Source organism: Peromyscus eremicus, chromosome 5, assembly GCF_949786415.1.
Source record: "Peromyscus eremicus chromosome 5, PerEre_H2_v1, whole genome shotgun sequence".
Lineage (NCBI taxonomy): Eukaryota > Metazoa > Chordata > Mammalia > Rodentia > Cricetidae > Peromyscus > Peromyscus eremicus.
Genome location: NC_081420.1, coordinates 63,951,559 through 63,979,063, shown reverse-complemented (window position 1 = coordinate 63,979,063; position 27,505 = coordinate 63,951,559). Strand labels below are relative to the sequence as shown.

At 45.5% G+C, this 27,505-nt stretch overlaps 1 protein-coding gene across 1 annotated transcript in view; it reads left to right on the top strand.

The window, feature by feature from the left end:
• The window catches only part of Fam171a1 (family with sequence similarity 171 member A1), a 125,801-nt gene that overhangs the window by 76,825 nt on the left and 21,471 nt on the right, over positions 1-27,505 (top strand). Inside the window, exons 4-5 of the mRNA XM_059263595.1 lie at positions 10,467-10,625; positions 16,016-16,192. Coding sequence (XP_059119578.1) covers positions 10,467-10,625; positions 16,016-16,192 — 336 coding nt within the window. The remainder of the gene's footprint in view (positions 1-10,466; positions 10,626-16,015; positions 16,193-27,505) is intronic.

The window sequence follows — 27,505 nt, the reverse complement described above, 5'->3', positions numbered from 1 at the left end:
AGGCTGGTCCCCTGTTTTAAAACTACCTTCCCTTGTTTTCTTGACTCCATGCCTTGATTTTCTGTCTTGACCCTTGGTCACCCTTTGGGAGACTCCGGTGCCTTCTTTGGGCCCACATGACCCCCCTCTCCCTCTTCTAGGCCAGCCCATACAGGGCCCTGGGTTTCAGTGTCTTCTAAGTATTCGTTGCTCCCAGCCCCTGTTTCCAGAGGAGCTTGGCCTCCTGGGTGGAGGCTCAGAGGTGGCTGGTTATCTGCCATCTCACCTTGGATGTCTATTGAGCATCTCCAACTTGGCATTTACACATTGAGCCAATCTTGGGTGAGTATAATTTGCTAGAACTTCTGTCTCGGTAAATGGCATGAACATGCACTGTAGTTGGTCAGGCTGAGCCTTGCTAAGCTTCCTCTCCATCCTTATTGCCACCATGACTCCCCTGTGTCCCCTCTGAGCACTGCAAGAGGGTTTTGACTAATGATGTATTCCTGTTCTTGCTGAGGTCTGGTCCTCAGAAGATTAAAATCGAAGCAATTAAGTCAGCCAGCTTTGGTTCCTCAATGGTTTCTAGTTGTATATCAATAAAATCCAAACTCTTTATACTCAGGGATACACGATTTCCCTGGCCCTGAGTTTTTGGTGAGTGAGTGCCACAGTCATACAGAGATCATGGTTGGTTAGAAACTGGGTTTGGGGACAGCCCCTGAAACATGGGAGTTTCCCAAAGAACCAAGCTCCTTGCACCCATTTTCCCTTCACACAGAGCTTTTAGCCCCACACAGCCTCGTCTCCCTCATAGCCACCTGGCATAGTTTCTGAACCTGTGTTTCCCTTTATTAATGTTAAAGGAAATGTGTGACCTCCTCTTCACCACCTTCTGCCCTGTGCATTGTACACTGGCCAGGGCTCAGTGTGTAGGATGCAGAGCATTGGATACACTGGATTCTGTCGTGGTTGCTCAGGCTCCTTGTGACTGCCTCTTGTATTCCTTCCTGTCACCCACCAGCCCTGACACCTGGCTCTCCTCTTGTGGCTCTGACGAGGCTCCTGAAGAATCCCACTGTTATGCACTGTCTGTATGTAAGCAGTCACTTTCTCTCTTTGTAACATTCTGTGTGGCCTTCATCTCCCCTTCTGAGACCCCCATGAGTCAGAAAGCAGGTACCGGAAGCCTGGCTTTACAGCCTGAGTCACTCCACAGTCCCTGTGCCTGCACACACTTGTGTTCTTTTCTCCTGCCCACATGTTGCCCATCTGTGCTCCAGGACCTGCAGGTGGATCTCTGCAGGTGCCTCCTGCCAGCATGCTGCTCTACAGCCATTACACTAGGGTTGGAGTTGATATCAGTCATGAAGCTACACTTCATGCCTTGACTGTCTCTTTCCCCATGTGTCGTACACTGAACTGTTGATGTAGTCTTCGTGGGGCCAAGCTCTAGTCCTTTCTCTTCCAGGTTGCTATCTCACTCATCCTCACTAAGCCATCTCACAGGCCTCTGTGATTGAGCCTCTGTCTCCCTACTAAGTGTTTGTCTGCATGGGCTTTGTTAATAGCCCAGCTGGGTTTGTTCTGCTCCTGCCCATCTGGGCCGTCCCACCCCATCTTCCATACTGTCTTTAAACTCTCCTTGGACAGCAAGGCCAGCCCACAAACCACATTCTCCAGGCCTTCGTGTATCTCCATCGGAGATACGAGTCATACCTCCTGCCTTGCCATCCAACCCAGCTGGTAAAGACCTAGAATAATAGGACCTCATCCTTCCTGGCCATGGTTGTTAGATCTGGAATGGGCACCCAGCACAACGTTACTAAGCCATAGAGAGGTAATAATTGCAAATGAATGGTCATGAAATATAGGCTAGGTCAGGACTGTGGATAGGCAACCTGTGAGCTAGTTCAGGGAAGGCAGCAGAAGCGAAGGAAGCAATTCGGTAGAAGGTCAGAAGGGAGTCCACGGGGGGGAGTGGGGGGCACTAGTGGAGTCATGACTGCAGTGACAAGTATGAGTGTGCAAATGAGTCCCACTTCCACCTACTCACCCTACAGCTGCTGAGCCTGGGCAGCACCAGCCTCTGAACCTTCAATGTCCTCTGGCTGCCATCCTCCAATGGCAATAAGTCCCTCTTTCCCTCACTGCCTCTTTCATCCTGTGAACAACCCTCTAGCTGGGAGTCCTGAGTCTTTTAAATGGCATCTCCTTTTCCACCATGTTTGATAATGTTCTGACTTAGTTGCTTTTCTTTTTTGCTGCAACAGATGCCTGACAGAAACAACTTAAAGGAGGAAGGGTTTGTTTGGCTCACAGTTTTAGAGGACACAGTCCATGATGGTAGGGAAGATGTGGCAGCTGGAGCCCAACCCCTGGTGCCTCTGCTTATTACATTTTGGCAGACTAGGAATCAGAGCACTTAGGCCTGAAGAGCATACTGGGTTTAACTCTAAAGTCCCAACCCAGGAACCCACTTCCTGCAGGTAGACCCAACCTCATAAAGGGTCCCCAGCCCCTCAAAACAGTGCCACAAGCTACAGACCACTGTGCATGCAACATTTAACTGTAATATGTACTTTTCTTCATCAACCGAGTTGTTGTATCATCATCTTAGTTTCTTCAAACGCAGGCCCTGTGCCTGCTTCTTGACAGGTGCCCAATGAGCCATTGAGTAATCAAGTAAGCAGAAATAGATAATCAAAATCCATCTGCTCTTTGTGCTTCCTATGTAGACAATTTCCCCATGGTTGGTTTCTTTGTTCAAGTGAAATTGGGGCTGGGGGGTGCAGTTAACATACAGATACACACACATACACACACACACACACACACACACACACACACGGGGGGGGGGGGGAGAACTGAAATACATTCAGTTAGCTTTGTTATAATTAATTGATCAGTATATGTACACCCCTGAGTCCTGAAGCTAATCAGAAGCCATCTAAGAACAATTTCCTCCTTTCTGTAGTCTCATGCCCATACCAGCTTCCTGCCATTACAGATATTTGGTTAATTTTAAAACATATCCTACTTCATGAGCTTGAAAGGTTTAGTTATACTATTTCTTATCTCAATCGAATTGAGGCAGGGCAGTAAGAGCAATGGGTCGTTTTATTTGATTCAAAGCTTTTTCCTTACTGGAAGGAAAGCCATATGTAGTTGAGTAAATGGGAATCTTTGCCATCATTTGCTAAATTAGTTCCATTCTGCAAAATCAGTGTGATACTGAAAATATGAATGATACATAAAGTGTTTTAGCCTCTGGCTGGTCACATTTTGTTGCATGTGTCATTTTTCAACGGGTCTAAATTCTTGCCTGCTCAGCAATTGAGCACTATAAGCTGCTTGTCTATAAGCATGTTGCTCAGATAGCATGGTGTGCCAGCCCATCCTGGAAAGGTTCCCCAAGCTTGATGATGGTTCACTTAGGAAACATCACACCACCAACTATGTGCAAGGTCACATGATGCCGCATTGTTTTAGGTGACACTAAAGGAAAAGCTCACAAAGAATAAAGGCCACTAGGAGAGATGGATACCAGGGATAAACGGAGGGAAAGGCCATTGGTCCCTGACATGTGCATGAAACTTCAGTTGAAGGTTTAACATAATTACGTCCAAATAAAATGCTTTAATGAGAGCTTTTCTGTAAAAATAAAAACTAGTGTCCACTTGTCCTCTCTGTAGATAGACTGGATGGCATTTATGTAAATTCTAGCCCTATACACCGATAGAGTAATTCTCATTGGAGCAGGCAGAGCAACGAGTGTGGCTGCAAACGTAAGTACACAATAAATACATGCTTCTAATAGGGTTGTCACGAGCAGTCAACAGCCCTTGCATTTTAAAAGTGAGGCAAGTGATCCTGCTGTTAGTGTTGCTGTGGCTTCCTGAAGAATTCTTCCGACAGTGAGAGGAATGGGCTGGGCCCACTGAGTGACTGGCCAGCTAGGGGAGTTTCCCTGAGAAGAGGCTGTGTCTGGAAATGTGTTACTTGTAAAATGCTGGCAAATTTCTTTCCGACTTGTCATCAAGACTGATAAAAGAATGAAAAGAGAGGACGTTTGTAGATTGTTTTCTTAGAGAGTTTTGTGTGTGTTGCCGAAGAGCTAGCTAGTTGAAATCTGGGGAGAGGTTTAGGGGACAATCCAGAAGCGAATCCCAAGATGCTGAGATATGGAGGGTCTGGGGAGTTGGCTCAGTGGGTTGAGCTAACTTGCCACACACACACCTGATGGCTTAAGTTGGGATCTCCAGAACTTGTATAAGAGACTGGCATGTGTCTGTGACCCCGTGTGTGAACTCAAGAGATGCACATGTCTGTAATCCCAGCACTCCTACTGGGGATGTGGGAGATGAACTGGGGGCGCTCCAGAAGCTTGTGGGGGCAGGCAGCCTGGGATTAGTAGCAGCAAATGACAAGATCCTGTCTCAAATAAATAAGATTGAAGGTAAAAACACCCAAGGTTGTCCTCTGACCTCCACATACACACACTGACACCAAGGTTGTCCTCTGACCTCCACATACACAATGTGTGGCATATGCATGCCTATGATCACATTCACAAACACATATTTTTTAAAGATACTAAGAAATGTTGGAGACCAGACTGGAGACTCATCCTGTAGCTCTCACAGCCCCCCAGGAGATTCATATTCCCCGAACAGTCTCTTTATGTTCCACAGAACACCTGCTGGAAGCCTCTCCTACCCCACATACACACTACTTTTAGCAGTCTCCCTGTTTCTTGTTTCAGAGGGAAAAGTAAAGGTCTCAGGGAATGACATCTTCAATTCTTCAATTTTCTTCTTGTTCTTTTTCCTCTATGTGGTGATATCATTCCTTCCCACTGCTTCTTTACCTAACCATGAGTACTTTCACATTCCCAGTGGATCCTGTTGCCCCCTCTCCAGCCTTCCTCCATGTATGTGCAGAATCCTCCATCAGTGTTCTTTTCAGCCTTTCTCACCTCTCCCTCTTACTCAAGGTGTTGAACTTCAAAGAGAAACCCTTTGTATACCCCATTTTTCCTTCAAATGACAACCTTGTTTCCTTTCTCTCCCAAAGTTTGGAAAATCACCCTTTGTCACACCCCCTGCTCCCTTAAACATGGCCTCATGCTGTTCTTCAGAATGCTCTTGCTCAGTTCCAGACCTGGGGTCATCAGATCCACCCTCTCCAATCACTGTCCTGTCTGGCTTCTCCCAGGCTTCACCACCTCATCTGTTTCTTCCTTCTTGCCCCCGTTTCTCAACCAGCTCCCATCTCTGCCTGCCACTGTGTTCACTTCTTCTCAGTTTCTGTCATGGGCGTCGTACTTCCCTGCCTACTTCCTATTCCAAAAGTTGTTTTCAACCCTAGCCTCCTGCTTCTGTGTTGACCCCTGGTGTCACTGTCTTTATTTGTATTTCTCACTTGAACCTTTTTATAGCAGACTCATCCTTAAACTCTTGCCACCCCTGGACATTCAAGGTTGAGCTGGAGGCGCCATGCCCTTTACAAACCTCTATCTGCAAGACAAGAGCCTATGCTTAACTCACATATAGTTCCTCAACCTTCCCATGTGTGATATCTGCATCTCTGCATTTTCCTATCTGTTGTTTGATCTCATCTGCCCCTTCCAGCCCTCCAGACAGGGACCACCTAGGAAACTTCCTTCCTGAGCAGTCAGTCACTCATTATTAAAGTTGATCTTGTATTTCTGTCATCTTCTTATTTTGGGATGTATGACATTTATGATAATGGAGCCGTTTTCCTCTCTACCTCCCTTGTTCTTGAGTTCCAGGAATATAAGGGTTTGTCCTTTTCTTGTTTATATAGCATGTATCCACTAAACATGAGACTCTTCATATGAGTTGCTTGAGTTATGGAGATGCATAGAATATAGGGTAAGAGGTTCTCCACTGTAGTAATTTCATATGCCCTGGGACACTTAGCAGTGTCTGGGGCCATTGGGATTGTCACATCTTGGGGACTGCAACTGGCATTTGATGGGTAGAAATCAAGGATGCTATTCCATATGTTAATATACACAGGACAACTCCCAACAAAGAATTTTCTGGACCCAAAGTGTTAATGGTCCTAATCCTGTTTCAGTTAAGTCACAGCATGGCTGAAACATAGCAAGTTGCTGGGTATAACTCACCAAATTCAGTGGTATTACAGAGTCACAGATATACACTGAGTGCTCTTTTCTCATCGTGCCTCTGATTAAGAAGAAGTATAAACATTCACATAAATGTTATACAAGGAACAGTAAGATTCAAGACCTTAAGAGAAACACAAACAGACCATAGAGCTTGAGATGGGCTTGAGAGAGGCTATGCAGAAGAGGTGGACTTTGAGATGCATCTGAATGATATATAAAGTCTGTAAACAGAGACAAAAGGGAGTTTTGGACATGGGATGAGCATGACCACATGCATAGAAACAGCCCCATGGTCCTGTTTACCCAAATGATGGAGGCGGATTGGTCATAAATAGAGCATCTATTTTGAGATAGACATTATAATAGGAAGGAATGTCAAATGTAAGTTTTCTACATTTTCTAAGCACACTGACATTGGCCAAGTTACTTAACTTCTTTGGGATTTAATTTCTTCACCCAGGAGGGCAGGGTGGAATTCCTTCTTTCCAATCTGGTTATTGTTTATAAGCTCTAAAGCATTGACTTGTGCCTCTCCATTATAAGAGACGATATAATAGTTTGAGTCTATCTTGATCTACTTATTTTTAATGCTTTGTCATCATGCATTTGCTAAGTGGTGAAGACTGATGTCTTCTGAGTAGGAAAAGCACCTCTGAGCAGTCAGTGTGTCCATGGGTGAAATGGAAAAGGAGGTTAAGGCTGAAGCAGAGGGCTGGTTGGGAGACTGGTAAGGCAAAAGGTGGTGCATAGGTCTAGTAGTCTGGAGGAAGAAGGGAGGAAATGTTAACAGAGGAAGAGTAGCCAGTCTTGGCACTTGAGTGATTGTGTAAGACGTTAGGAAGGGAAAGTGATGTTGACTTGGATCAAAACTGGGTGCTGGAGAGAACATCGCTTCATTAAGTGAGAGATAGTAGATGCTGATCCTGGAAAGCCAGATCTATCTAGAAGACAGAGGGAAATGCAAGTGCGGGACTTAGGCAAGATCCCAGGACTAGAAAGCACGGTGGCTGTAAAGGGGAGCCACTAAGAATCACTGCCCAGCAGAGGTGATGGGTAGCAGCCCTTTGGGGACTGTTTCATCTAGAGCCAGGAGAAGAAAGACAGGATTTGCATGAGAACTTGTAAGTGGGGACTTGCGAAGTCTGGAGAGAATCAGAGGCCAAGTATGAATGCCAAGATAGAGGGGACTCGTGGGTGAGGCTGATGAACACTGTGGCCCATTGTAAAGAGGTCAGGGGATGAAGGCTGAGAAGTGGTCATGGGGTTTGCGGATTATACAGTGGCCCTTGCCATCATGTGCTGTGGGTGAAAGCCATGTCACTGAAGGCTGAACGGAAGAAGACAGGCATTCATATACGGGGAGAGCAGAGTGAAAGTCATGTTTGATTGTGACTTGTTTTCTGGATAGGGAAGACGTGAGCATGTTTATTGCTGAAGGAGGAATCACCAGTGGACAAAGAGATTGTTGACAAAGGCAGGAACAGTTGGTAAAGGTTCATCGTGGCATAAACAAGAAAGCAGAATTTAGGACAGGGTCTTGGCTTGACCTTGGATGAAAAGAGAAAAGGGGGAAAGATTAGAAGTTCAGAAAGAAAAAGTAGGCTATCTGCTGTGTTTGGTAAGTCAGGATGTAAGCATTTGAAAAAAGAGGATGGGGCCCTACGTCTGAGGAGAAGAGAGGAAGTTCCAAGCAGCTGCTGATGGGTTGAGAGGCTACCGGTGATGACAGGCAGGCTGGTCCGCTCCCTTCCTGCTCCCAGAAAATCACATGAAGATTTAGCAACTCTAAAGAAAGACGGGCTAAAGAACACAGTGTCTTCCCCCAGCCCCACACATGCCCATTTAGGCCTTGTTTACCCTGTGGCCTAGTGTAGCCTATATATACCCTTAGATTCCTCGGATACCTTCTGGGCCATCTCACCAATCATAGATTTTGCCTGTACTTGAGGGTGTGTGGGACTCTCAGCAGATGGCATCTGGGTCTTGCCAGTCATAGCAGGTGTCGGTTCAGCTGGACCCGCCACTTCCTGTTCTTACAAGCCTGCCCCACCATAATCCTACGTGTGCCTACCTTCCAGCTACCACAGATGGCCCTGGTTGTCTGGTGACACCCCAGATTCTCCTATACAAAGAAAGGAAGAGGCGAGCGTGGAGAGGTGGGGCAGAGGGAGAGACGTAAAGAGAATCTCCCATCAGAGTGCAAGCTGTCCATATGCCCCTCTCAGAGATGGAAGGGATGAGAGAATGAATTTTAGTGAGGCACCAAAGCCCCTGAGCTTTGGTTTGTGGTTCTGTGGTACCTACTGCAGTTCCCTAAGTCCTTGTTGGATGTGTGTCCCAGGTCCAGTGTGACTCTCCACCTGCCCTTTAGCAGCCTCCCTCTTGCTGTGTGATTTCCCACTCCCCACTGTCAGAGGAGCCTGCACCCAAATCTCAACTTTCCAACCTCACCAAAGTCATGCAGGGACCTGGAGGGACACATATACCCGACTCTGTTCGTGGATACCTGGCTGGGATTCCACCTTCTCCCTTTGCGCTCATGAACTCCAGCTCCCTCTTGGCCCAATGTTTAGATACGCCATGCTCTTTTTCATATTGGCTGGGCTCTTTGCTCTTCCTGATTGTGCAACCTAGGGGCCTCCATGGTGACGTATTAACTGAACAACATCAGCAGCTGCGTCAGCCATCAGTGGGAAAAAAATAATCCTGTAGTCAAGATGAGGAGATGAAAAGGGAGATGTTGACTTTTCACCTCAGAGAGCTGGGCGGAAATGGAGAACAAAAGAGGCAGGCAGCCTGTGCAGCCTAGTGGGGAAAGGGGTGAGAGCAGACAGCTCCCAGCGGGGCCCGCGGCACCAGGAGAGCTGCTGAGGGATGGAGCACAGATCCAGGAGACAGCAGGGCTCAGAAGACGGAACTAAGACATGATGGTGTGAGGGGACCTCTGGAGGCCGGCACTTTGTTTTAGAAATGAAGACAGGGCATGGGTAGCCTGGCATTAGACTGACAGATGTGTGGCAAAGAGAGGGAGCAGTGACTTGGGGTCCTGGCTCCCGTGGCTTTAGGACAGAGACTGTGTTTTACCGGCCTTGGGGGAGGATAGTTGATCAGTAGGTTGGAGCAGGTAGAAGCATGGTCTACCATTTTAGCCATATACAGGTAAGAGTAGCCCAGAGAGCCTGCCCCAGATCATGGCTAGAAGTCCTTTGGGCTTCCACGGCCTTACTGTAGGAAGACTGTCTTAATTTGTCAGTTCTCTGAGCTCTGAAACCCCCTTATCACAGAACATTTCTAGGAAGGATACCACACTTCCCATCCTAGAGGTTCAAAGGGAACCTCATCTCAGAGTGAGGGTGGTATTCTGGGACCTCTGTGCACTGTGAGGAGGGATAGAAAGAGTGCTCAGCTGAGCGCAGCAGATTGAAGTCAACCCAAGCTGGGGACACATAATCTTAATTTTAAGGACATCTTTGCCAGGTTTGTACAAAATTTCTTCTCACCTTCACGTCTGGTGACTGTCACCACAAGAGTAGGTAAAAATAGGGATCATAATAACATCTGGACAAAGGTAAACTCTAAGTGACACCATAAGGCAGCTGACCGGGTCACTCCAGTGGTCACACAGAGGGATGGGGTTGGGGGAAGGAGGACCACTTTGCATCATTGCCAAATCTGAAACATCATCTGTGTCAAGTAGGAAGCACTCCAGAGGAACAGCGCCCATGTCATGTCACACAGCGGCTTCCTCAGGAAGAAAACAGTTCATCGTGTGTGTGTGTGTGTGTGTGTGTGTGTGTGTGTGTGTGTGTGTGTGTGTGTGTGTGGTGGGGAGGGGAGGGTTTGCATTCCTTTCCAAGACCGTATATTGCAGCCCCTTGTCCAGCTTCAGTTTGGTCGGTGGCATTCAACCAGATTTCTCCAGGAAGCTAGGAAATGGTCTTGTAGCGGTATCAAAGCTGATCTCTTGCATTGCTTGTGTGAAGAGATTCATTGCCATTTCCTTGCTTCATTTACTCAGACTCTCCCAAAATGTTACCCTATCCATAGCCAAATACCACACAGTGGGAAAGACTGGTCGCAAATAGAACTTGGGAAAAGCTTTTTGTTCAAAACCTAAATAACATCCTGTGTCAAAACAGATGTGACAATGGGCTATTATGTCTCGCCCCATAATAGCATGTTGTCACATCCCTGTGTCCTGGATGAATGAGGGATGGCACACCATGTGGGAAGGAGCAGGGGTGGGGGAGGAATGTTGGAGCCCTAGAGAAGCCTTTCATGGCTTGGAAACCGCTCCTTGGGGAGGTAACTCAGAGGTTGATCCCTGCAGGTGCCCAGCCACAGCCTCGAGTTCATTTCCAGAGAAGGGCCTTGAGGTTGCCCGAGAACACCAGCTACAGTGACCTCACCGCCTACCTCACGGCTGCCGGCTCCCCGTCAGAGGTAGACAGCTTTCCTTATTTGCGAGGATTGGATGGAAACGGGACAGGTAATTGGAGTCTCTTCTCTTTCGGGATGGGCCTTATTCTTTCTCTGTGAGCTTTGGATGTGGCAAGAGGTGCTCACATTAAGTGGAGAGGGAGCAGGGCCTTGACCTCACAGGTTCTGGGGTGATACTGTTACCTTTTGCCAGGTTAAGGAGGCATCCAGTCTGCACCACTAAAGTGGCTTCCTTGAGCCCTTCTGCAGTTGCCAGGGGCCTGAAGCACCCTTCTCTGGGCTTTCCTTTGTTGGACTAAATATTTCAGCTCCATTGAAATTGTACTTTTTTTAAAGTATGAGATCAGAAATAGAGGGTTTCTGCCCCGCTGATCTCTGCCTACTCCACTTACCTCCAGAATGTATTGCTGGTGCCACAATGTCTCACCCACTTGTCCAGCGAGAGACACTCAGCCCCACCCTCTCATCTGCCATGTGCCCCAGCTGGGAGGGGAAGGGTTGGCTCCAGTGACATCTAGAGATGAGCAAGTGGCATTCCATGCCCCACTACAGATGGATCACTGAGGTGTGGACATGGTCTGTCAGTTCCGGCATTCCGTGCCCCACTACAGATGGATCACTGAGGTGTGGACATGGTCTGTCAATTCTGGCATTCTGTGCCCCACTACAGATGGATCACTGAGGTGTGGACATGGCCTGTCAGTTCTGGCTGTGGCCATCAGCTTTCACCCATGTCTTCCTCTCTGCTTTTGGATGCTCACCTTCCTTTCCTTTCAAAGGGCATTTGGGAAGGTCCCCGGGAGGCTCTCCACAGCCTGCCAGAGAGGAGCCAGGCTTTGAAGTTGATTTGGAATCTTCTGGCTGATCACTAAGTGAGCTCTGTCAGCACCACTGCTCTGACAAGACTCAGAACTTACCGGATCAGAGAAACCAAAAGCCACCAGCCAGAAGAAAAGTGATAATTCCTTATCAGAGAAAGGCCAAAGCTGCGCCTTCCTCCTCTTGGGTGACAGCATGGTTCTCAGGCCTCTGCCTGCTGCGGGAGAGGTTCCGGGTCTTGGAATTCTGAATCAATCAGTCAATCAAACTGTTTCTATCTTTGTCTCTTTTTCTGTGTCTCTTTTTCTGTGTCTCTGTCTCTGTCTCTCTGTCTCTGTCTCTGTCTCTCTCTCTCTCTCTCTCTCTCTCTCTCTGTCTGCCTCCCTTTCTCTCTCCATGTGCCTTTTCATCACCCTTTAATTTTTAGACATGGCATGAAATTGAAAAGCAGACATTAGTGTTAAATACTGCTAGGTGTATTGCACTTCCCAGGGATGCTTTGATTAAAACTTTCATAATTTTCCAAGATTTTGCATGAACTGGTGATTCTGAAAAGGCTCATAAACCTTAAACATCTCATCTATTTCAGCTTATGAATAAATTTCTAGTTGGAGGAAAGGTACTCGGTGACGTATTGCTTTTCCTCCATCTGTGGTTCTTATTTTGAGAAATGTTTCTTCCTTTAATTATTGAGGACTGATGGCCTGATTTGCCATAAAATAGATGTGTAGTAATCATCTATGGTAAACTTCTTTGGGGAAAACCGTATCAATTGAGGCGCCTGGAGACTTCTTGTTTGAGGTCCTCGTAGGCTCCATTCAGTTTCCCCGACAGAAGGAAGCATAGTCAGAAACACAGTGAAGGGGAGCAGGCTCACTCGGTGCTCTCGTGCTCCGACCCTCCCCCAGTAGTGCTTGAATAAATTATGAAACCCGGGAAGACCAGGGAAAGAAGAACACAAAAGCACAGGACTATTGATTTTTTTAGAAACATACTTTGTTTTAAAAATCAGTCTATTTCAGAGGAAAGAAAAAAAAAGTTGGAAGGTGACATTAAACTGCTTTTTCAGTGACATAACTGATCAATTGCCTGAGAAAGGATCAAAGTTTTTCTGAGACCCACTAGGAAAGGGAGCCAACCCACAGTGTATCAGTGTATCGGCATGTACCCTGGGACGTAGGAGCCTGGGCTCCATGGAGTAGAGAGAGCAACTGGAGCCCAGTGGCTGCTGCTCGCCTTGGATTAGTGTGGGATCAGGCTTTCTTTTGACCTTTTGTCACATTCCTTCTCCTGTGTATGCCAAAGATACTCTGCCTTCTAGAATCACACTCTTCTCCTGGTCCCTGAGAAAACACACAACTCTATACCATTCCCATGGGGCTCAGTGAAATGACCTCCACTAACCACTCCAGGAAGACAGAGAGGGCAAAATGACTAAGGTGTAGCATTTTGCTGACCCAGAAAAGTTGGCGCAAGATGACCTCATCTTTTATCCAAAATGTCTGAACGCTGAAGTGTTTTGAATTTAGGATCAGTTTTTTTTTAACATTTGCATAGACTTCACCAGAAGTATTGTGGCACCTAACTTTGGAGTTTCAGAGAACTTCAGACTCCAGCCTGGTACTAAAACATGAGGACAAAGAGAATCCTAAGGGTTTGGTAAAAACCCGTCTTGTTATAAGCAGCCAATTGATCAGAAGCCTAAATGGACACCATCCAGTGGTTCTTGCCCCTCCCTCACCTGGTTACCCAGAGGGCCAGGTGACACCTGTCTGGACCGGGACACAGAGGGCCAGGTGACAACAAGGTAGAGCAGGAAGGGAAGCCTAGTTACAGACAGAACCCAGTATCTTGTGTGCGATTGAAATCGCATAACAAGATGTGGAAGAGAAATAATTTAGGCCTCTAAGACTGAGTCACTCCAGAATAAAGGAAGTGGGAGGGTAGAGGGAGAGACATGGGGTGGTGTAGAGTAGGATCGGGCATTTCATGGAGCACTGAGAGAAGAAAGCCTCCAGAAAGCAGAGGAGAGACCCACATGTCTTAGAGCAGCTCCTCCCTCTCTCCATTCCTCCCTTCTTGCCTTCTTTCTTCCCTCCCTCCCTTCCTTTCTTCTATTCTTCTTTCATCTGTCCTCTTCCTTTTCTCTTCTCCTCTCTTCAGGGTCCCACTATGTAACCCAGGCTGGCCTTGTATTGGCATTCCTGGCTCACCCTACCAGGTGTGAGTACCAGGTACTAAGTACAGGTGAACAGCACCATACCCACCTCAGCTGGAACTCTTTAAAAGCAGTGGGTAAGGACAGGGAGATAAAGCTGTGATTTTCCGTAAATCTGCTCATTTCTGCGGTGTTTACTCCTGAATGCATACAGCTGAGAACATGTATGTCCGTACACTCAAGAGGGCATCTCACCTACCCTATCCTTAGTTGTGAAGATCAGAGAAACGGCCCTCAGAGGAGTGGAGTAACTGGCAGGGGCAGCTTGTTCCAGAAACCCATCTCCCTAGATCAGGGAAAAGCAAGATGAAGAGGAAAGAGAATGTAAAGACACTGAGGAAGAAGAACGGAGGTGCTGTTTCTAGAACTTTCTACCTACCTGTTTGCAAGCCATTTCTGCCGGCCTACTGCATGGGGCTGAACAAAATGAAACAGCACTTCTTAGTTGGAAACCTTGTATCTGCAATGTTTATACAGCATCCTGTGAGTTACCTAATGTCTCTGGGGTTTAAATAATATCTTGTTGAAAGGTTCTGAAATCGCTGAGAGCGGTACAGGGCAGGCCTGGCTTTGCTGTCCTGTCACTCTAAGCTCTGGGTATGTGTGTGTCTCAGTCCACGGTGCGTTTTCGAGAGAAGCGTGGTAAATTCTGATCTTTGGTTTTCTTATCCCAAAATGAAATGGTTTCTAAACTAAAAGATTCCTGACCTTGACTCTGTGATTTCAACTTAAATCTTTGGAGGAAATCTTTTAGCAGGCCTTAGCCATCATGGAGAAACAGAGATAAGCGTGGCATATAGTGGTCATCGTTGTTTACAAATTACTCCATGGAGGACTTAGCCATTAAACCACTGTTGGAACTGTGAAGTTCACTAGATTTGCTTTGAATATTTACTCTTGGTCCAGATTGGAGGTTGGCATGAGTTCAGATAGGTAGGTTAGTGTATAGGAAGTATATACTTATGTATACTTTACATAAACATACTTATAATCTGTCTTTCTGCTTAATAGTAAGGCATAATGTAAATAGAAGTAGCAGTAGTAAATATATCATAAATATTATTATATAAGAGATCCTGTATTATAAAATACCTTAACATTTTTATCACTAAGAAATTCATCCTATTAGGGCAAAGATATAAAATTATAACAGAATGTATTTTGTGTGATGTTGCGTTTCACTAAAGAAAAATCCGAAATGGATTGCTTAAGTGTATGAATATCACTCCCATAAGCATTCTCTTAATTTATCTATAGACCTTCATTAAAGCACTGGCTTGGATAAAAGATCTCTAATGGAGAATAACTGGGATATCAAATTCCTTTTAAACAGACCAAAATAACAGTGGCAACTAAAACAACACATACATATTTCATGGCTAAGTTTCAATCGTGTACTTCTGGGAGAAGCAGTTAAGATTTTGAAACAATCCTTATTGAAATTTTCTGTTTAAAACATGGTCTCTAAAATGTGTGTTTTTATGGTACTGACTTCCTGCTGGTATGTGTATTATATATGCTATAGATGTGTGTCTTGATTGTGAACCTTTTGTCTGTAGCTTTATCTTGTATTAGAGGAATGTCTTTTCCACCATGGTTGTACTCTCAACCCTGGAGAGGCTGAAGCCTGGTGATCGTGAGTTCCAGGCCACAGGGTGAGACCTTGCCTTTAAAAAAAGAAGAAAGGAAGGAAAGAAAGAAGGAAGGAGGGGGCTTGAGAGATGGCTCAGAGGCTAAGAGCACTAGCTTCTTTTCCAAAGGTTCTGAGTTCAATTTCCAGCAACCGCATGGTGGCTCACAACCATCTATAATGAGATCTGGTGCCCTCCTCAGGTGTACAAGCATACATCCAGGCGTAACACTGTACACATAATAAATAAAGGTGGTGGCGCACACCTTTAATCCCAGCACTTGGGAGGCAGAGCCAGGCGGATCTCTGTGAGTTTGAGGCCAGCCTGGTCCACAGAGTGAGATCTAGGACAGGCACCAAAACTACACAGAGAAACCCTGTCTGGAGGAAAAAAGAAAGAAAGAAAGAAAAGAAGGAAGGAGGAAGGCAGGAGAAAAAAAAGGAAAGAGAAGGAAGGGAGGAGAAAGAAAGGAAGGCAACAGGGAGTAGCAAGCACAATTTGTTACAACTGGCAGACCGGACTGGGACCTCCGCTCTGCAGTTAACGAGTGTGTGCCCTCCGGGAAGCTGCTGCCACATCCAAACCTGTTTCTTTGTAAAATATGGGTTTGAACTGCCTCTGGAGGTTGTGGGGGTGAGGATTACTGGTGTTATCAGAGCCCTGGACAGTAGAGGCTCTACTCAGTACACGGCAGTAGGGACTGGTTTCCTCAGAGGGTTTCTGCGGCCCCAAGTCCTCCACGCAGGTGATGGACAAACTCCTTCCTTCCAGGAAACAGCACGCGGTATGACTTGACCCCCGTCACGGCCATCAGTGTGCACCTGCTCAGCAGTAACGGAACACCAGTGCTGGTGGACGGCCCCATCTATGTCACCGTGCCCTTGGCCACGCAGAGCAGTCTGAGGCACAATGCTTACGTCGCAGCATGGCGGTTTGACCAGAAGCTGGGTAAGCAAGAGTCCCCGAGCATCCCCTCTGGAGTCTGATATTTTTCTTTTCTGGTTTTTTTGTTTTTAAGGAGGATCTTTAAAGGTTGTGAGAGCTAAATTGGCTTTCCTGATCTTCACCCTTTTAGTTTTTCTGAAGGTTCTATGATCTCTCTTGGCTGTGTGGGGTTTTTTTATTTTTGTTGTTGTTGTTGTTTTTGGTCTCCTAAATAAAGGACAAATATTTACCAACGTTGTTTGAAACAAGCAATGGTCCCCATGATCCCACAATGTAGAGAAAAATGCTAATCTATTCGTAATTCTCTTAGTCATTTGTCTGTATACATATGTGTGTGTTATCATTTGCTGCATAAGAAGTTGCCCTAAAATTTATCAGCTTAAGATAGCACTGAGCATCTCCTGTCTCACAGTTTCTGAAGTTCATGACGGTGGTTCAGGCTCAGGACTCAGGACGCCAGCAAAGCTACAGGGGGCCTGTCAGCCAGAGCTCTCTCTGTTCAGCTTAAGGCAAGATTCTCCTGGGCCTGGCAAGCGTGCTCAGGACTCTGCCATGGTCACAGGTTAACTGTAGTCCCTGCCAGCTGTTGGCCAGAGATTTCCGCTCTTTGCAACGTGGTCCTCTGCTTAAGGCTGTTTGCCACATGGCAGCTTGCTTGCCTCTGAGCCAGTGACGTAAGAGAAAGTAAGATGAAAGTTTCCCAAGTACTTCAAATGGAAGCTATCCAGCCTAGGAGTGGTCACCAGGTAGGTCAGTGGAAATGGTATCAGAATTGTTCTGCCTTGTGCTTTCCAGCAGACAGCAGCATCAGTATCTTCCCATGGCAGCATTATTCTGCAGTTTGGGTTGGGATGATGCAGTTTTCCACTCTGTTAATACAACACAATTCAATTCATCAATCCCTTACAATTAGGGAGGGGGCGGGGGAATGGACTATTCTAAGGCTGTGGTAAATACCTTTGTAGCTAAATGTTTGAATGTTTGTGCACAGCCTGGATTACTTTTCAGAGTGTACTGTGAAAGTCCAGCTTGTAACCAGCTTTTAACTATCAATATAACACTGTTAAACCGCACATGAAGATTAGGGAAAGGTTTTGTTTGTTTGGTTGGTTCATTTGGTTTGGTTTTTGGTTTGGGTTTTGGCTTTTTGAGATAGGGTTTCTCTGTGTAGCCCTAGCTGTCCTGGAACTAGCTCTGTAGACCAGGCTAGCCTCAAACTCAAAGAGATCTGCTTGCCTCTGCCCAAGTGCTGGGATTAAAGGTGTGCACTACCACCACCTAGCTAATGAGAATTTTTATATCAAGTAATATTTTTTAAATACTTAACCCCTTGAGTCAGTCAAAACATAATTTTAGCAATTATACTTGAAAATAAGTAATTTTTGGGCTTTCATGGAGTTTTTGATTTGTAACTTCCCAAATAATTAATAGACTCCATAGTAACTTTTAAAGACTTCTTCAGTTTTAATGGCTTTATTAAAGTTGACATCGCTAGGTGGATCATAACACTGTATACTGCATCTCTTAGGTAGGGTTTCTATTGCTGTGATAAAACACCATTACAAAAGGAACTTGGGCAGGAAAGTGTTATTTCATCTCATAGCTTGTGGTCCATCCATCAAATCAGGCTTTCTTGCCAGATCTACTACTAGTACATGCTGAAATCCCAGCATCGGGAAGCTGGAGCAAAAGGGGTCCTGTGAGTTTGAGACTAGCCTGAGCTACACAGCAAGACCTTGTCTGAAAACAACAGAAAAAAAGAGCAGCATTTCTCAGATTCACCTTCTTGTCCTTCTCTGGGTTTCCTATGGCTGGGCTGGGAAACCATCTTATCAGTTTCTTGCATCATCTGGCTGCCTCCCATTTCCCCTCCTTCCATTGGGCCTGCTGTGGTCCTGCTTAGGTTACCTTCAGAGCCAAAGACTGCACTCCTATGTGGTGCTTTCCCAGAACAGCAGGGAAGGAGCTTGGTCCATAGCATGGCACCCAGGTCTCTGTGGAGCCAGGCCCTGTCTGTCCCTCCCTCCTTCCCTGTCATTGTCCAGACATACTGACCCTTCTCCAGACTTCCTCAGGCCTTGCCACTTTACAAGCAGACCCTTCAAAGCTGTTCTGGTTCAGATAGCAAATGCTCTCCCCATGTCTTGTGCTGAAAGCTTGGCTTTCAGTAGATGGTGCTATTGGAGGGGGCTCACACTTTTAGGAGACAGGGCCTAGGGGGAGGAGGTAGGTCACTGGGCATGACCTTGAAGGATCCTGGCCTCTTCTATTCCCTGATTCCCAGCCACCATGAGATAAGCAGCCTTGCTCTGCCATGTGTAATTCACCATAACGAGCCATGCTACCCCAAACCCGAGAAGCAACGGAGCCGACTGACCATGAGCTAAAACTTAATGAACTGTGAACCAAAACATCTCTTTCCCCCTTTTAAGTTGTTTATCTGAGATATTTTGTCACAGCTTTGCAAAGCTAACTAAAATCCCTTTCCCTGGGTGTCGCTGAACCCCTTCTGCCCATGTGTCTGCCTCAGTGGTACTAGCAGTGTGTGGAGCAGTGACTGTGCACCTGCTTGGCTTTACCTGCTCCTACAGTGTCTGACCTGCTTTTGTGTGACTAATACTAGTTCCCGGCTAAAGTCCTTTGTGATCAGATGAGGATATTTGCAGCATTTTAAAAAAATCAGAATAGGGGCTGAAGAGGTGGCTTCTCTGCAGAGAAACCGAGTTGAGTTCCCAGCACCCAACAGGGCAGCTCACAACCACCTGTAACGAAAGCTCCAGAGGACCCAGCGTCCTCTTCTGAACTCCGCAGCACTTCACACGTACACATAATTAAAAGTAAAAAATAAATTCTTTTTTAAAAGTCAGAAGAATAAAATATAACATTTGGAAACAAGATGATGGAGACGTGTGTGTGTGTGTGTGTGTGTGTGTGTGTGTGTGCCGTGTGCGTGCGTGCGTGCGTGCGTGCGTGCGTGAGAGAGAGAGAGAGAGAGAGAGAGAGAGAGAGAGAGAGAGAGAGAGAGAGGTATTAGGAGAATAGTTACATTTTCAATTTCAATTACAATTTCAATGTAAAATTGACATTTACATTGAATTCCACCCCCCCCCCCAATCCTGGAGCTTATGCCCTTAGTATTATTATTTCCCTCCTTCCTGCCTCCTTATTCTTCAAATGAATATATTTGAATATGAGTAAATAGGGCTGGGATATTAAAATCTATGTTCCTAACGCTATGAAGCTTTCTCTAGAATGTGTTGTAGATCACATGTACCATGACAGCCTGAGTATATTAAAGAAGCATGCTCACTCTCATTAGTGTATTCCGCATATAGCTAACAATGGATTTTTATTTAAATAATCTTTCTATGTCATAGGCTATAAAATATCTCACCAGATATATCATGTCCTGATTCTGGAGCCCTATGAATGCTATATTATGTTGAAGATGTGATTAAGAATCTTTAGGTGGAGAGGTGAACCTAGATTATCCAGATGGACCTTTTGTAGTCACAAGAGGCCTCAGAAGAGAGAGGAGACGGGGTCAGAGTTAGAGGAGTCTGTAGTATGACCAGCAAGCAGGAGTTGGAGTAGCATGCTTTAAAAATGGAGAAAGGAGCCATAATCCAAGGAGTGCAGGTACACATTAGAAGCTGAAAAGACAAAGCCAGGAAGTTTCCTTTCAAACTCACCCTGCACCCACCTTGGCTTCAGCACAGAAGGGCTGGTTTTAGTTTCTGACCTTCAGAGATATGATAATAAATCTGGAAAATATTAAACTCTTTATATTTGTGGAAACTTGTTACAGCAGCAACAGAAAACTAATACAGTGTAGAAATCAGTAAAAAGCAAAGGCACATTGCAGTTAACCTATGGTAATCCTCATGCGTTGATCCTTTTTGCGTTGGAGTTCTTCATTGCATGCTTGACCTGTTTCCATTAAATGGCCTTTTTAACTTAACATCTGCCACAGAACACCTGGCAGCCAAATTCCTGTTAGTTACAGATTGCCAGTGCACAGAGCGAAGCCAACATCTGTATCGTCACTCAAAAATAATACAATTAATTAAAATGTGTTTTCAGAGAACTTTCAAATTGGATGGACATCTCACAGAAACCGTATGTTCTTCCACTTCCTCAGCTCAACTGAAGCCTATCTATTTCATAAGCTGTTTCACTGTCATATTTAATCAATAATACCATTTTCCTATTAAAATGTTTCTGTTAAGTAAGAAGTTCCAGAGCCTGTCCCATCAGTACTGGGGGGAGAAAACGCAGCAGGCTATTTCAAGCTCATCCCGTAACTTACTATTAGTTATTGTTTGTGGCTGGAATAATCACTTGAAGTCCTTTAATTCTTTAAATTATTTACTTTGGAGGTGAATCAAAATAATTGCCAATTCCAGATTTTGTTAAATAGCCAGAAATAGCAAGTTATGAATCCATTAAGAAGTTTTCACTTGAATCAGGATCCCTTAGCTAGAGCCTGGAAGCCAAGCATGATTTTTATATTTTTAAAAGACTGAAGAAAGAATCAGAAAACGGGGGAGAAGGGAAGAATGGGAAGATGAGAGCAATGAGCACAAAGTTCCCTCCTGTACACAAGAAAGTTATAGAAATAACCTCTACAGCAATGTCAATATGGTTAACAATGCTGTGTTCTTAAATTTTGCTGAGAGTCCATGTTCTGTTGTCATCAAGAAAGTCGTATCTGTGAGGTGATGGCATATTGTTTATTTTGATACACACACCAAAACATTAAGTATATGCAGCTTTTATCTGTCAATTATACTTGATTAAAATGGAGACATTTAATTATTAAAGAAAGATCTTAGAACACGTGAAAATCATATAAAATGCATAAACACACACACACACACACACACACACACACACACACACACACACACACCCTAAATAAAGTTTTATTGGAGCACGGCCATGTCCATTTGTTGGTGAATTGCCTGTGTTTCCATCCTGTGACACCCAGTGAGTATTGTCACTGCAACACCAACTCATGTCCCACAAACCAAAAGGATTCACTGTCCTAGCCTTTTACTGAACAGTCGTGTGACTCCAGACTTAACCCCTTAGCTGAGGAAGCTCTGTCGATGTACTGTTACCATGCGGGAGTGTTTCTCTTAACCCCTTAGCTGAGGAAGCTCTGTTGATGTACTGTTACCATGCTTCGGAGTGTCTTCTCTCTGCCGAAGGGGACTGGGTGCTGGCTCAGCTGACGCCTTGCTTCCTGTCACCTAAGCAGACTCCTGCATTTCCAGGAGTGACAGCCGATGTTCAAGGTGGCAAGCATTTCACTGTAGGGTGGGACTTCCAAGGCTTCCACCTCTCTCTCAGTGTGGCTTCTCTGTGGAAGATAAAGCCACATTTTTAATCCTGATCCAGTGACTTCATGTTTACTCTGACTCAGATCTTGTATCCGAATGGGTAACTGCAAAAGTGCTCATAGGAGAGACTTAGAGGTCTCTTGCTCCCACCATTAGAGGGGTCGGTATCTGATGTGGCCATTTAGTCATAGTTGCCTTTTAAAAGGTATTTTTAAAGGTGCATTTTATTATTTTTAAATGGTATGGGGATGCCAGGTAAGAGGGTGGGGGTGCTTGTGGGGACTAGAAGACAGATTCTGTCCCCTAGAGCTAGAGTTATAGGCGTAAGCAACCGTGTGTGTGAGGAACCAAACCCGGGTCCTCTGGAAAAGGAGCCAGTGCTCGTAACCACTAAGCCATCTCTCCAACCCCCAGTAGCCTGTTTTTAATGGCCGCAGTTGTCTTTATTTATTTATTTTTCTGCTTTTGGAGCAAGCAAAGAATTTCCCAGTACAGAAATTAGCATCTTTATATTTCAACCTCTGTTCATCAGAAGACGACCTAATAGAGCAACACTTTATCAGGATACATGAATTGGGTTTTATTGACCTCATAACAGCACTGTTATTTGACTCATCACCAAACATACCCTCAAAGGACTTGTTTGAAGAAACACAACATGCATGTTCTACATTGAAAACATTTGCATGTATGTTCTCTGTGTGTTGTGCTGGACTGTCACTCACTTTACAGCAAAGGAGACTCTACCGGGTAGATAGAGGTCTTATCATTTGAGGCATTAGCAGGATTCTCTAACTTCAGATCCTCTCATCATGCTCTGTCCCACGGCCCATGGAGGTGGCACCTGGTCAAGTGAGCAGTGTCCACGCTTTGTTAGTTGTGTGCAGGAACCAGTTTGTTCTTTAATATAAGCGGTTTTCCTTCCCACGCCTGGGGACGAAGGTCGGTCATGGCAAGTGTGTGTTAGCTGGGGCTTTCTGGACAGTAAGGGCCAACTGTGTCCACTCCCTATTATGGACATTTATCCTTTCCTCGGTGTTTAACTAGGGCAGCAGATGGCCTTCTGGAGTATGGGGTTGTATGACTTGTTGCCCTAGGGAATGGTCATTTATGAATAAGCAAACCAGGTCAGTGGTTTGAATTGAGAGTGACTGGCCCTGAGTAATCAAAACATCAATAATGTTTTAGATTTTGGATTTCACTCGATTTATTTGAATCCTCTTACTCCCGTGAGATGACAGAAAGAAAAGCCTACCCTGAGAGTGGAGCTATGTTGTGAAATCCAGTTTTAACTGCCTTCCCAAACACAGCTGGCAGAGTATGTGTGGGTTGCTACAGAAATGATGGTTACCGAACCGGCCTCTTACCACGTCCGGCGCACCTACAGCAGGTGCTCAGTCATAATCGGCCTGGGGAGTGGATCTGTCTCCCCCTCCGCTGGCATGTGGCTGCTGACACTATGCTGGGCTAGCTAGTCTTTTAGGTAAGTCATGGCCAGCTTGCCCCTGGAGGTGGAGTTTATTTAAATGCAAATCCGTTTCATTTATTTGTCAATGTAGGTCCATTGATGTAGAAAGCATATTGTAGGGGTGTTAGTTGGGGAGATCAGGTAGGGGGTGTGCAGAGGAGAGTGAGAAATATCTGCACTATTCTCTCAAATTTGATGCGAACCTAAAACTGTTCTTTAAAAAATGAAGTCAGAATCATTTTTATATGCCTCTCTGACCTCGAGTGTGATCGAAGGGTCATCTAGGTCACCAAGAATAAGTTAGAGACTGCCAAGGAATTGCTTAAACGTGTTTTCAAGGCTAACCCAGAACTCTGACATGGAGAAATAAGATATACAGATATTTAAAATCATGTAAATATTAAACCGTATGTCTAGATGGAGGATCTCAGAGTGGCATGTTGTAGTTTGACTGACTTATAGGGATGCACTGTGCTAAACTGTTTGTCTAACAATTTAAATACATGTTTTTCTGTGTGGTTAACTTTAAAAGTATATGTACTGCCGGGCGGTGGTGGCGCACGCCTTTAATCCCAGCACTCGGGAGGCAGAGCCAGGCGGATCTCTGTGAGCTGGAGGCCAGCCTGGGCTACCAAGTGAGTCCCAGGAAAGGCGCAAAGCTACACAGAGAAACCCTGTCTCGAAAAACCAAAAACAAAAAACAAAAACAAAAAAACTATATGTACTATCTTTTTTTTTTTTTCTTTTTTGCCCCTGGAATAACAGATGTAACAGTTAAGGGTATTAACAAAGGAAGGGATTGGCTTACCTAAGAGTGATGTCAATGTATCCCTAAGAAAGACAAACAGACCACTTTCCCAGGGAAGATTACAATGGAAAAACAAAGAAACATCCTCACTGTGGAGCAAGGATGACCTTGAACTTGTGACCTTCCTGCCTCTGCCTCCAAGAGATGGGGTTTTAGGTACATACCTGGCTTATGGAGTGCTGGGGAACTGAAAGTAGGATTCTGTGCATACTAGAGAAAGGGCTCGTTTCCAAGGTATGAAAATCAGCCTGAGAGGGAATTGGATTTTGATGAGATTTATAGGAGGGAAGGGGATAGTTTGTCTGCAAAGAGAATTGGTGGAGCCGGGGTGGCATTGGGGTAAATAAATGCTTAGAGCCCAGTGAAAACCTGGTCTTGACAAAGGTCCTGGGGCGGGGACACAGACTGTCCAATCCGCTTTGCTTTTGGAGACAAAGATGGGGGTGGGGTAGAGTTTATTGCTGTGGGTCTGTTAGCATCCCATTGCAAAGTTCCGCCCCTAAGGATGAGAGTTAGACTTAGTAATACTTGTGCTGCCCTGTGGACTGATCTAAGAGGGACGATTGTTTTCCAGCGTTGCCTAGCAACTCAGCAAACAGCCTTGTAATATCCATCCATTTGCAAGCATTGTTAAGGCTTTTGTGTTGGTGGCCTCCTTGGAAAGATAATTTTCAGAAAATTAGTTCTTGGGTAGCTGTGGTTTGGGGCACTTTTGTTTTAAAACTCTATTCTTAGGGTGTTGGTTTTCTTAAAGTATCACTTTGTGTAGAACTAGCATTTACCAGGCTTGGATTTAACCAAAACCATTTTTAGCAAGACTGACAAATGAGTATTGCCTGCTTTTGTGATTGGAGAGTTTACAGGTCAGTCTTTCTCAGAGAAACCCTGCATTCTTTGGCAATTAACCCTGAGTCACTGATGGGGTTGGTGGGGTATGTGTGGCAACTGCATGTCCTTCTGCCGGGTTTTCCACCACCAGGAAGCATCTAGGCCTTTCCCCGTGCTACTGTTTGGCCTGTGTAGCTAGAGTTTTCCTGGTCCTGCCTGGCCCATGGTCAGGACAAATCTCTCTCACCCGCCAGTCCTGTAGCCGCGCAGACCCAACCAAGTAAACACACAGATTTATATTTCTTATAAACTGTATGGCCATGGCAGGCTTCTTGCTAACTGTTCTTATATCTTAAATCAACCCATTTCTATTCATCTATAAGTTGCCACGTGGCTCGTGGCTTACTGGTACCTTACATCTTGCTTTTCATAGCGGTGGCTGGCAGCGTCTCCCTGCTTCCGCCTTCCACTTCCCAGCATTCTCTTTTCTGCTTGTCTCGCCTATACTTCCTGCCTGGCTACTGGCCAGTCAGCAGTTTTATTTATCAATCAGTCATCCACAGCAGGCCTGGGTTTTAAGCAGAAATTTGATGTTTATTTTACTATAAGCCTAAGTGAAAAATAACTAGGACATTAATGCACCATAAGTAATTTTAGAGTTGTTGTTGTTTGAGACAATCTCATGTATCCCAGACTGGCCTCAAACTTGCTAAGTAGCTGAGGATGACCTTGAACTTCAGACTGTCCTGCCTCCACCTCCTGAGTGCTGGGATTTCAGGGATACATTACCACATCCAGTTTATGCTGAGGATGGAATCAGGGCTTTGTGAATGCAAAGCAAGTACTCGACCAACTAAGCTACACACCCAGCTCCCCAGGTGTGTGTGTGTGTGTGTGTGTGTGTGTGTGTGTGTGTGTGTGCACATATGTGTACTGTTTATGTGCAGGTAGGTGTTTATGAAGGCTGGAAGCGAGTGTCAGACCGTTGCAACTGGAGTTGCAGGTGGTTGTAAGCCCACCAGCATGGGTGCTGGGAACTGAACCTGGGTCCTCTGCAAGAATAGCCAGTGCTCTTAACCACTGAGCCGTCTCAAGCCCCCCAGATATTTTTAACACACATTACATCCACTTCCTTTCATGTGAAAGAGTAATTACAAAGTGAAGGTATCTTTGGTCGGTTTACACAGGTTATGTACAGTTCTAGCATTACAGAGAAAACAGGGAGCCACAGACCAGCGATCACAACAAATTGAACTTGAACGCCCACTCTCATGGTGTGTGAGCTAGAGTCGGTTACTTAGCCTTAGTGGGCCTCCGACTTCACATCTCTGAAAGGAGTACAGTAGCCAGAGTCCCCGCGTCATAGAAATGTGAATGGAGAGGAATTACAGCAGGGCCAGGCACTGAGGGGAAACCTTCATATCTGCCCCCCCCACCTTCTCCTTCACTCGCCTCCTCCCCATCATCCCCATCATCTCCCCTTCACCGTCTTTTCTTCCTCTTCTCTCTCCTCTCCCTCAGTTTTTCCTTCTCCTCTTCCTCCTCTCCCCCTCCTCTCCTTCCCTTTCCCCCTTCCTCCTCTTCTCCCTCCTGTGCTTCCTCCCTCTTCTCTTTCCCTCTCTTCCTCTCTCCATCTAATCACCATCATTGTCGTGACCAGTGCTATTAGTCCGTATACAGTTTGCAAGATTTTGGTGCGGTCCACGAGAAAAAGGGCAGGCACTGGACCCCGTGATTGCGTTAGTGTGGCACTCCAGTCTCCCCTCAGGATGAGTCTCTGGGACACTCCAGGCTCCTAGCCTGATATCAGTGCCCATGTTCTACTGGCTGTTCCATATTTTTAATATCATTCACTGTCTGAAATTGAACTTCCAAATAACTCCTGAGTTCAGGATAGGTTGTCCCGCGTGTGGGAATGTGTCTGTGTGCAGAACGACTCCCCCATCTCTGCTCCTTTCACTGTTTGAGGACCACTGGCTTCGTGGCACCCTGTGCCACCATCTTCTCTTCACAGGGGAGGGTACTAAGAACAGGTATTTGGTGGAAAACATTAATATTGTATGGGGGTGGACCATGATGTGTGTGTGTGCAGAGGATAACTTTGTGGAATCAATGCCTTCCATCCTCTCCTTCCACCATATGTGGTTCCCAGGATCAAACCCACGTCGGCAGGCTTACATGGCAAGCACTTATCCTTCGGTGCCATCTCACCAGCCCAAGGACACATACACCTGAGATGGGTAAAGATACCTCATGTCTGGAGCTTCTGGGATAAGATTCAGTGCTTCTAAACTGAGGCCTGAAGCCCCAGGGTGCTTTGGGATCTGATTGTTGTATGCAGGGATTTTCAGGCTGGAGGAGTGTTTAATGGTGATCTTTTAAATTGCATGAAAATGTTCAGCATCATTTGGAATCAATATAAAATTTAAAATTACCGGATAATCTTATTACGTGAATTTGTATTTATAAATGGACTGTTTTACAATGGGAAGGAATAGGTGTAGTGTATAAATAATACACTCCATGCATGATAAGAAAAAGTGAAATCAAATACGTTGTAAGAAAGTTTTACACTTGAATTAAGTTGATGTTTTCAGGAGCAAGTGAGCTGGCTCAGTGGGAACAGTGTTTTCTGAACAAGGATGAGGACTTGAGCCTGGATCCCCAGCGCCCACACAGGAGGATCCTGGGGGCTTTCTTGTTAGCTAGTCTGGCTAATCATTGAGCTCTGAGTTCAGTGAAAGATCCTGGCACATGTGCACACATGCATACATGTATATACAGTGCACACACAAAGCAATTCTAAAAATAACCAAGTTATGTTTTTAGTCAGAATTTTACTTTGAGGTGGCATGCCCTTGTTTCTG